General features: G+C 34.9%; 1 protein-coding gene across 1 annotated transcript; it reads right to left on the bottom strand.

The window, feature by feature from the left end:
* Window positions 1-1,060: 1,060 nt before the first annotated feature.
* Window positions 1,061-12,203, bottom strand: LOC139857938 (fasciclin-like arabinogalactan protein 2). Its single transcript, XM_071846785.1, is given in 6 exon segments — window positions 1,061-1,123; window positions 1,125-1,207; window positions 11,067-11,242; window positions 11,278-11,948; window positions 11,951-12,046; window positions 12,048-12,203. Coding segments are annotated over 6 exon segments (1,245 nt in total).
* Between the last annotated feature and the right edge of the window lie 216 nt (window positions 12,204-12,419).

Below are 12,419 nucleotides of genomic sequence, written 5' to 3' on the forward strand. Positions count from 1 at the left end.
TTATATTAACATTTGATTTGATATCCAATAAATATTAATTAACTTGCTTAATCAAATATGTATATGAACGGATGAACATGAATATAAATGTAGATATGACATCATCTTCTGATCTATTGACTTTGGTAGCTTTGAGTGTTTCATGTGATTTGATTGTACGTCTTTTGTACAAGACCAAAAGCTCATACCCACGTTGCTTATCGTTCTTCATTCATTTTTCGAATAAATAGGGCCACATAACAATAATCTATGTGTTATAGATAGACACAGAAATGAATCTTTCATGAATGGGTACACAAACAAAGTTTTCGTTGTCTAGCCAACTTAGGAAGTAAGTTTTTCTTTTTCTTTTTTTCCCAAATGTATTTGGACAAACTTAATGTTTTGTGGCTTACTATCTCAAGATACGATTTTTATAAAGTTTGAACTTAGATATCTTAGAATATAATAACCGTGATCACTTAGATTTTTTCATGTAACTAAATGATAAAATTAATGGAATAATGGGTCATGTTTTATTTCTATTTACTGATTAATTTAATTTTTTGGTCTCGACAACAAATAAGATAAAGAAAAAAAAAAAGGAGGACCTTTTGGAGTGTAACTAATTCAAGAATCATAGTGATAGCGATATATCTATAACATTTTTTGATAAAAATATTAAAACAACGTATTGATAATATTTATAAAATAAACTTTTAAACCACATTTTCAGTAAATTTATTGAAAATATTAGTAATAATTCCACCTGAAATTGATAATCATCAACACTACTTCTATAACCAAATCTAATCTAAATCTTATTAAATACCAAAACCATAAATACTCAAATTTTTATTATTACCGCTCACTGTATTTCAGTATTTGTATACAATAAAAAAATAAAATCAGCGAAAACCCACCAGAGACAACACCACCTTCCTAAACAAACCTCAATTTTAACTTAACACACATACACTCATGGTTAAAAATTAAATATTTCATTTTGTTATCATAATTCATAATGAAACCTGAAAATGAAACAAAAGTATAAAAAAGGAAGAAAAATAAGTCATTAAAATCACATGATTAAAGAAACAAACCAAAAACTCAATGCCACAACAAGACCAAATCTAAAACCCTTTGATTTCAACAGCATTGTTACTATCAGCTGCTGCATCAGCTAAACCACCGTCCGGTGAGTCCGCCGGAGAATCCGTGGGAGAGTATGTTGGAGTATGATACAAATCCAAAGCGAGCGGAAGCATTTTTAAAACTTTACAAAATCATACTCTTCCACGGATCATTGTACAAAACTTTAGCAAACAAAACAAATTAACGAAACCGATCAAGAGAAGATTAGAATACAACCTTTGTAGCCTTTTGAAGATCGAATTTGAAAACTCAAAGAAGAGTTCCTCTAAACGGTAGACACCAAAAGTTCCAACCTTGCTTCGATCTATACCTTCTACTTAAAGGATATTTTTTTCTTCGTTATTTTCACCAAAAACCGAACCCAATTATAGATTCCAAGTATTTTTGGTTACTTGAAAATAAGAAAGAAAAAATAGCATTTTTGTATGTGTGTTTTTGTATCTTTTTCATAACTTTTCCAATACCACGACTTGGTATTATATATTACATAATTGATACAATTAATACATCTAGTACAAATGTAATAAATAAAGATTTGGAAAGATTTGCAAAATCAAATTTTTATATAAAATAAGATTTACAAAATCAAATCATATTTTATAAATCAAATCAAATCTTATATCTTATATAAAATATGATTTGCAAAATCTAATCAAATCTCTACATATTTAGATTTGTAAGTATATGTATACACATAAAAAAAACTTACTTAATTTATTAAACCATTAACTAATGATTAATAAATTAATTTTCGATTAGAAGGTATATCAAACAATTTTACGATTGGCCTTTGTGTGTGACCGAATAGGATAAATGGACTTTTATTATTTAATGTCATGGGCATGTCTTCGGAATATATGTACCACGGTCAAACCACGGTCGAACTGTAGCCAACCCGAGAATATATTTCCAACAGACTCCCACTTGCACTGACATTAATAATATTGGTATGTCTTAAAAGACACACCATGTGTAACAACTAGTCTGCTAGGTTACACTCCTATATTTTGATTTATATCAATCATCCTTTTGTTCAAGATATCTATATGAACGTGTGACATGGTTAAGTGTCAATCATCATTGTTCAAGATTATGTTTTCCGATAGAGATTTGTGGTGATCAAATAGACTGCAATTGCATTAATTCAGTCGTAGCATGGCCATGCATTTAATTCAGAACAAATCAACGAGGGGCCCAGAGATATCGCTTAAACTCGCTTAAATAAGAAGGAACAAATTGCTTCACTGTATAGACATCCACCACATTCCATGATATACCCAATCTGCTCCCTTATGACCGGCATTTACGCACAGCGTTAGAAACAGGTCAAAGTATAACATAGTTTGTGTCAGGATTTCTCATACATATCCACTCTAGGATAAATGATGTTGCCATCTTAGAGCTTACCTTTTGACTTAAAACCATGAAGTAATGTCTAAGTGTGGTCATTCCAGAACCTTGAATCAACTATCAAGTTCCTCATGAATGTAGTTTCATATAAGCCTATATTGCTACACTTCATAGCAGCCTTAATTCAATTCTCTCTTCCTTAGAGAATGACCGACTGTGGAAGTTTATGAAATAATATTCATTGAAAGTTAAAACATGCAAAATAAAACATGGCAATATACAATGAAATGATCGCATCGTGCGTATAATATAATCTAAATATATTAATCATCAGATCAATTGCAACATATATTATTACCCAATGTTTAAAGTTTCAAACTTAACATAAAAAATACAATCAAACTTTATCATTAATGACACGAATGCCAATAGACATGCTATGAGCATCATGCTTAGTCTGTGGTAAAGGCTTGGTGAAAGGATCAGCCAAGTTCTTAGTCGTGTCTACTCTACTTAATAATATGTCAATTTTCTGCTACAAGTTGACGGATGTAATGGTACTTTCTGAGTATGTGCCGTGTGCGCTTTTGTGACCTCGGTTCTTGAGCCAAGACAACCGCACTCACATTGTCGCAGAAAATCTCAACAGGATCATGGATTGTAGGAACAACACCTAGATCCCCAATGAATTTCTTTATCCACATGGCCTCTTTAACAGCCTCATTTACTGCTATATACTCATCTTCTGTCGTAGAATCAGCAATAGTACTTTTCTTGCCACTTCTCCATGTGACGGCTCCACCGTTTAACATAAATACAAATCCTGATTGTGAAGAGCAATCATCTCTATCTGATTGGAAACTAGCGTCCGAGTATCCTTTGACGCTCAGCTCGTCATTCCCACCATAGACCAAGAACATCTCTTTAGTCCTCCTAATATACTTTAGAATGTTCTTGACTGCTATTCAATGAGCTTCACCAGGATTGGCCTGATAACGACTAGTCATGCTTAGTGCATACGACACGTCAGGCCTAGTGCATATCATCGCATACATGATCGATCCTATAGCTGAAGCATATGGAGTCCGACTCATGGTAGCTGACTCCAAGTCAGAATTAGGACATTGAGACTTGCTCAATATCATTCCAGGGTTCATAGGAACGCACCCTTTCTTGGAGTTATGCATACCGAATTTCCTCAGTATCTTATCTATATATGCACTTTGGTTTAGCCCAATTAATCTCCTTGACCTATCTCGATAGATCTTTATTCCCAAAATATATTATGCATCTCCTATGTCTTTCATGTAGAAACATTTCCCTAGCCAAGCTTTGACATCTTTCAATGTCGGGATATCGTTTTCCATGAGTAATATGTCATCGACATATAGTACAAGGAAGACTACAACACTCCCACTAGACCTAACATAGACACATGGCTCATCTTCGCCTCTAATAAAACCAAATTCTTTGATTTTCTCATTAAAGCAAAGATTCCAGCAACGAGAAGCTTGTTTAAGTCCATAAATGGACTTTTGAAGCTTGCACACACTATTAGGATACTTAGGATGTACATAACCCTCAGGTTGTGTCATAAACACATCCTCTGTTAGCTTACCATTAAGGAAAGCTGTTTTTACATCCATTTGCCATATCTCATAGTCATAAAATGCAGCTATGGCAAGAAGTATTCTAATGGATTTCAACATAGCTACTGGTGAAAAAGTTTCATCATAGTCTACACCATATTGTTGCGTGTAACCCTTAGCCACCAGTCTGGCTTTGAATGTGTGTACATTTCCATCCATATCGGTCTTCTTCTTGAAGACCCACTTACACCCAATGGTTTTAGTACCTGGTATATGATTAATCAAGGTCCAGACTTGATTATAATGCATGGATTGGATCTCGTTGTCCATAGCCTCCTTCCATTTGACAGACTCGGGGCCTGTCATTACTTCCTGATAGGTAATAGGTTCATCAGAATCTATATTCTCGTCATCACCCTTAAATATGTGTAAACTATATTTCTTTGGTGTTCGACGCACTCTATCAGATTTACATATGGGTGGTGGCTGTAGGCCAGTTTCTCTTTCAACTGCAGGCTCGTCGACCTCTTGAGGAGAATCGGTTCCAATATCGGTTTCCATGTCGGTTGATTCTTGAACTTCTTCAAGGTCAATTTTGCTCCCACTGGTTCCTTTTGATATGAGATCCTTTTCAAGGAAGACTCTCCTTCGAGACACAAAGACTTTAGTCTCAGTAGGGTTGTAAAACAAATATCCAAAAGAATCAGTCGGGTAACCAACAAATAAACACTTTTCGGATTTGGGTTCAAGTTTATCTTGAGCTTCACGACGAACGTAAGCCTCACAACCCCAGATTCTTAGATATGAGAGAGACACAGTTTTACCATGCCATATCTCATAAGGTGTTTTAGAAACTTTCTTGGTTGGGATGAGGTTAAGGATCCTTGCGACAGTTTGTAGGGCATAGCCCCAAAAACTGATTGGAAGCTTTGTGCGGCTCATCATGGATCGAACCATATCAAGTAATGTTCGATTCCTCCTTTCAGCCACACCATTATGTTGTGGTGTTCTAGGAGGAACTAATTGTGAGATTATCCCACAACCCCGTAGATGATCACGAAATTCATCATTAAGATATTCACCACCTCTATCAGATCGGAGAATCTTAATTCTTTTGTTCAGTTGATTTTCTACTTCATTTTGGTATGCCTTGAACACTCCCAAAGTTTCAGACTTTTGTTTAATTAAATAAACATAACCATATTTACTGAAGTCATCAGTAAATGTAACGAAGTATCGTTCCTGGTGTCTAGTAGGCGATCTGAATGGACCACACACATCAGTGTGTACCAACTCCAACAGATCATTACCCCTTTCACAGTTTCCTGTGAAAGGTGCTTTTGTCATTTTTCCTAACAAGCAAGATTCACATTCGTCATATGATGTAACATCAAATGATTCTAAAATTCCATCTGACTGAAGTTTTGCTATGCATTTCTTGTTTATATGGCCTAAACGACAATGTCATAGATACGTTTTATCCAAAAAGTCTTTGGATGAATCAACATTGTAGATTGAACTATCATTTAGCTTTGTTATGGTTTCTAAGATGCCTTTACAAGGACTAGCCTTGAAATAAAACATCCCATTCTTGTGAACAAGTATTGATCCATTATCAAAACTAAAATCAAAACCATCATTAAATAAAGCATTAAAAGATATAATGTTTCTTGCCATTTCGGCACTGTAGCAAACATTAGATAAAACAATACATAGACCAGAATCAAAAGAAAGCTTGTATTCTCCAATCATGTTAACAGAGGCAACGTTCTTATTTCCCATGATTAGATTGAGCTCTCCGGTCTTCAGCTTCCTACTTCTTGTGAGTCCCTTCACATTTGTACAAATGTGAGTACCACATCCTGTGTCCAATACCCAGGAATTAGAAATAATAGTATTGTTTAGTTCAATCATGAACAAACCTGAAGGTACGGCGACTCCCTTAGCCCGTAGTTCATTAAGTTCCTTCAAGTACTTGGTACAATTGCGCCTCCAATGTCCGTTCTCCCCACAATGAAAGCATATTGCTTCTTCAGGAGACTTAGTTTGCGGGATCTTTGAAGTAGAAGAGTTAGCAATGCCCTTAGGTTTAGGTTTGAAGTTGGACGTGCCAACCTTACCCTTGCCCTTGTTCTTGCCCTTTGTTTTGTTTGTCTTCTTCTTGATCCCACCTTCACGAATGGCTAGAATAGTAGTTGCGGGTTTAGCTTTGGCCATGTTAGCCTCAGCAGTTTTCAACATGCCATGGAGCTCCATGATTGTTTTCTCCATATTGTTCATATTATAGTTCATAATGAATCCTTCATATGCACTAGTCAGCGAGTTCAGGATAAAATCCGTTGCAAGCTCCTGACTTATGGAAAAACCAAGGCGCTCCAGTCGGTCTATGTACCCTTTCATTTGTAGTACATGGACACTAACGCTACTTCCCGTTGCCATTTTACAAGATACGAGAGCTTTCACGGTGTCAAACCTTTCTTGCTTTGCTTGTTGTTGGAACATGTCTTTGAGTTGGTTAAGCATGTCATACGACCTTAAGCTCTCCATGCCCTTTTGGAGCTCCGGAGACATGGTCGCCAACATTAAGCATGCTACCTCATTAGACTCGGAATGACGTTTTTCAAACTCGTCCCTTGCCGCTTGAGTAGCTCTCGATTCGGGTTCTGCCGGTAAGGGTTCCTCAATTGCCCTGATCTTTCCTTCCATCCTAAGAGCAATTCTTAGGTTGCGAAGCCAGTCCATGTAGTTCAAGCCCGTAAGCTTGTCCTTTTCGAGGAGCCCTTTAAGGCAGAAATTAGTGATTGATGACGGAGTAGGATTTGTGTTTGTTGCAGAAATCTATCATATTTTTAAAGTAAGTTGTATTAGTTAGTTTGATATGTTTAATCCTTGTTAAGATAATTACCCAAGTGTGTTCAATATTCAAACAATTATAATTAACAAGGTTAAGATCCATATTTCACTTATGGTAACGACGGGTTTACCGCGGATCGCCAATCATAAGCTATTTAGGTAGGTAACTATATTACTAATTTCATCCATTATGAATTTCTTAGGTTCCGCAGGATTTAGTGATAATCAATTATTTCACTTGGCATGTTTAATCCCTTCTACGCTAATCTTTCCTCGTGGCGGGTTTGCCGCGAACCACGATTTCAGATTGTAAACTGTCTGTGATAGATACACGTGAAATCCGGCCCAAAACTCTCGGGTATCTCGAAATTCACCTCACCCTTCCCAACACCCAACTAAAGTCCGGCCCAAGACTCTCGGGTATCGCGAACTCTAGCAGGTAGAAGGTTCGGATGTGTGTAATACTCATGGGTAGCGTAAAGTTTACATTTAAAATGGGGTTTTGTTTTCTTTTAGCAAAAGTAGTTTATTCCATTTTAAAACATTTGCTAATTATGTATTGCATGTTGCGTTTGTTAAACTAATTTTACCAAACCATTTTAAGTGATTATTGTCTTTTGTTTCTATACTAATTTTCTAGCTAGCATGGCATAGACAAATAAGAACACAATAATAATCATGACACGCAATTATCGGTAGTATGCCTCGAGTCCTATGCGTTTTTCCGGTGAGCCAACACACAGAAAAACATGGTCAACTAGGGACATAACCTTGTGTGAGAATTGGCTCCCACTAAAACCGCCATCTCCATTATATGCTCGGATGGTCCACCTTGTGAACATCGTCTTCTTGATTCCAATCTTGGTTGCATTATTGATGTGTAATTTCGTACTCTAAATTATTAGCTAAATACCTATCGATTATCACACAATACAGGCAACTATAACCAGTTCGTGTAGTAATTAAACAAGTATTTGACCAATCCTGGCAATTGAAAATTTGAACTATTAATTATTCTAAGATTTAAAAAGGGAGTTTTGTTGTAAAACTAGTGAAACGCGAAAATAATTAAACTTAATTCAAGAAAAGACAAAGGTATCCACTTAGATTTAATTCCCTAGGCTAGGATTGCTCGTTTAAAACCGTTAATTAAACAATTATGATGTTGTGACACTGTATTTATCTGTCGATTCTTACAGTTTAAGTCTAGCCACCTAAGTATAACTGTCGTTAACCTACGGTTACTAACCAATTCACAATGCTATTACTCAAGATTATAGTCTAACTTAGGTTGGTTTGGTGTCCCTTACAACCTCACAATTATTGCAACTAGTTTCAAGCTCAACCACTATACGATTAATTTTATTATCGGTGTCCCTCATAAAATCTCACGTATTCCTAAATTATTCACGTTCAATAATCTAGTAAAAGCTATTAATCAATTTAACTGTCGTTAGTTAATCCATAACTTTCGTGATCTAACAATCAATAAGCTTTAATAACGATGGATCTTAGTTAGACATAAAGTTGTGCAATTAAAATTAATTGTTTTTAACCAAAAGATCGCAATCCGTCACCTAGGTTCATGCATCTAAGTGGATATTAAGGATTTAGCTACTCATGACAAAGCAAATAACAAATAAATAAGAAGAACAATTAAACATAATCATTAAATTGAATAAAGAACAAATTAATAAAAGTAATAAAAGTTAATTTAAAGATTAAACTAACCAAACTTGATGTACTAAGTTAAACCCTTGCAAAATAATGTAGAAAAGCTATAAAATTCGTAATAGTAGCTGCTGTGAAAGAAAATTCGTAAATAAAACTGCATAACCCTAAATTGGGGTAAAAATCGAGTATTTATAGAAGCAGGGAAAACAGCTGAAACCGACACCCATCGCGTATCGCGATGAGCCCATCGAGTATCGCGATGCACTAGGACGCGGTAAAGTTGCTTGAAACGCGACAAAATGCTCAGTTTGACCCCTTTTTCCATATCGCGTTCTGATGCACTTCATCACGTATCACGACGACCAAAACGCGATAAACCTCATCCTAAAGCGATGGAAACTGATTTTTTTTCACCCGAGGCACGTTTATCTTCAACTCTAACTTCGTTTTGGCTATATCTTCAATAAAATCAACAATAATGAGCCAACGAACCATATCTTGACATTTTCTTCATTTTAAACTCAAATAACTCAATATCTTATTCGAAGTCTTCAAAATACCAACAAATGGAACAAGATAACGCCCAAAATATATGTATGAAAATGGCGTTATCAATTATCTTACAAAATAACTATTCTATTTTCTATACTATTACAAATACAATATAAATAGAAAGACGACATGCAAGTCGTTTAATAAGTTATTACATTTATCCCGAATAAATAATAAACACGACATGCAAGCCATTTAATAAATTATTACATTCATCCCGAATAAATAATAAATTAAATCATACAACCAAACATCCACACAAGGATCTTATTGAGGCAAATACTACCGATTTCATACAACAATCACATACATAACAAATGGAGTGCCAAATATCCATTTTCATGAAACATGTTTCGATAAGGATTGATTTAAACACTTAATGGCACACAAAATAATCAATCTTTGTTTACATAACTTATGTATATATGTAAACCCACTTCATATTTGTAAGTATGATTTTCATGCCAAAACCATCCAAACAAACATATTAAGTGAATCAAAATATGTTGGAGATTTATTCACTTTTTAACAAGGCATAAAGTCTAAAATTAACAATTTTAATTTTCTCATTTCATGTAAAACATGAATATAATTTATGTACTTTATTTTCCTAAACATTGAATCTTTAATAGTCAACAACAAAGCTACTATTAAAAATTTTGGATTTTGGACAGATTCATACATCAACTTTAAATGGTCATATCTTACTCATTTCTAATCCGTTTTCGATGAATTTTTTTTTCAAATTTAAGTTCTTTCTGTTAGCTTTCAAATGCAATTGGCTTCATACGAAAATATTGAGTTTAAAGCCTCGAAACAGTCTATTAAAGACAGATTGTTCAAGCTGAAAAAAAAACTTTAAAAATGAGATTAACCATTTAACATTTTGCCAAAATCCAAGATTCAAATGTTATTTAGGAAACATAAATACACAAATCATGAAAATAGTTGTGCATGTTTGTTATGCATAATCATCTCCAAGAATCATGCACAACACACTCATCAAAACCGATTATCATAGAGTACATTAGTTTGCTAAAACTTGTACAATATGGCTCGGATACCACTGTTGGAGTATGATACAAATCCAAAGCGAGCGGAAGCATTTTTAAAACTTTACAAAATCATACTCTTCCACGGATCATTGTACAAAACTTTAGCAAATAAAACAAATTAACGAAACCGAACAAGAGAAGATTAGAATACAACCTTTGTAGCCTTTTGAAGATCGAATTTGAAAACCCAAAGAAGAGTTCCTCTAAACGGTAGACACCCAAAGTTCCAACCTTGCTTCGATCTATACCTTCTACTTAACGGATATTTTCTTCTTCGTTATTTCCACCAAAAACCGAACCCAATTATAGATTCCAAGTATTTTTGGTTACTTGAAAATAAGAAAGAAAAAATAGCATTTTTGTATGTGTGTTTTTGTATATTTTTCATAACTTTTCCAATACCAAGACTTGTATTATATATTACATAATTGATACAATTAATACATCTAGTACAAATGTAATAAATAAAGATTTGGAAAGATTTGCAAAATCAAATCTTTATATAAAATAAGATTTACAAAATCAAATCATATTTTATAAATCAAATCAAATCTTATATCTTATATAAAATATGATTTGCAAAATCTAATCAAATCTCTACATATTTAGATTTGTAAGTATATGTATACACATAAAAAAAACTTACTTAATTTATTAAACCATTAACTAATGATTAATAAATCAATTTTCGATTAGAAGGTATATCAAACAATTTTACGATTGGTCTTTGTGTGTGACCGAATAGGATAAATGGACTTTTATTATTTAATGTCATGGGCATATCTTCGGAATATATGTACCACGGTCAAACCACGGTCGAACTGTAGCCAACCCGAGAACATATTTCCAACAGAGTCAGCCGCCGCTGGTGGAGACTTCTTTTTCGAGCCCTTAGGTGACTCTGCCGGCGAATCAGCTTCTGGTGCCGGTGCCGGAGAAATAGCTCCTTTAAAAAGCTCTTTAGGTAACAACACCTTATCAATTGTAAATATAATTAACGGTTGTTGATCAATTAATGTACTTACAATTTTTGCTCGTTTTAATGTACTTACAATTTTTGATAATTAACGGTAACGATACTCGTTTTAATCGTTACTTGTTCACCGTCATTTTGTACAGTAAAATCGTACTTACTAGCTCCATCAGTCGCTAACGTATTCATTAAACCGTTACTTGATTTCAACATAGATAACGATTGATAAACAGGAACACCGTGAAATTCAAGTAACGATTGCTTATTACCTACGCTTAAATTTTTATATTTAGGCATAAATCCTTTAAACACATCATCCAAAGGACAAAAAACCGATAAACCGCCATCGACATTATCAACATAAGTTTTCATCGCATCAGAAGCTTCTAGAGCTTCAGCGAAATTTTTACATCCGTGAGCAGACATTAACGACGAGATATTCACGGCCGCCGGTTCCGGCGTCGGAGCTTCAGCTTCCGCCGACGGCAACATACTACTAATCTGAATCACAGATATATTATACGGAAGTTCATGTAACGATTTAACGAATGTAGTGTCAGTTCTACCTGTATCTTCACTACCGAAACCTACTTTACCGCCTTTCAGATCCGTTATATTAACGAATCCGGACGATCCTGATGCCGTTCCGGTAGCTTGGAACATCGTAGCAGCTAACGCCGTTCCGTTAGTGATTTCATGAAGCTTTTTAGCACCGAAGTAATCAAGTAAAACGTGAAGTGATAAAACGTTTTTCATAGCGTAAACTGAATAACTGATAAATGTTTACTTAATAGATCTGACATACCGGCGTTGTTTACTGCACAGCCGGTGATTGTTTGACGATTGTTGATTTCATTAGCTAGATTATGTGATTGTGAGGTAATGATTGAACGTTGAGAACTCCGGGAACTTTTCGAGAATGGCGGTAATATTGTGTCCGGAAACAGTTTCGCCGGAGAGGAAGAATGTTAGAATTGAGACTAACACCGCCGTAAACGCCGCCGTTGAACGGAGGTGCTGCATTGTAATTTATCTATAGAGAGAGTGTGTGGTGTGTTCAGTACTGAAAACAGGGGATTGAACGGAAGAAGAGAAGCTATGAAGGGATTGTTTTGTGTAAAAGGGGCGTAATAATTGACTTATTTACAATCTAGCCACTGCCTTGTCCCCAGCTGTTACGGATTGTTAACGGTCTTCATTGACCGTCTACTAACTAGAATATTTTATACTTTCGATATT

The sequence above is a fragment of the Rutidosis leptorrhynchoides genome, chromosome 7, assembly GCF_046630445.1.
Source record: "Rutidosis leptorrhynchoides isolate AG116_Rl617_1_P2 chromosome 7, CSIRO_AGI_Rlap_v1, whole genome shotgun sequence".
NCBI classification, from domain to species: domain Eukaryota; kingdom Viridiplantae; phylum Streptophyta; class Magnoliopsida; order Asterales; family Asteraceae; genus Rutidosis; species Rutidosis leptorrhynchoides.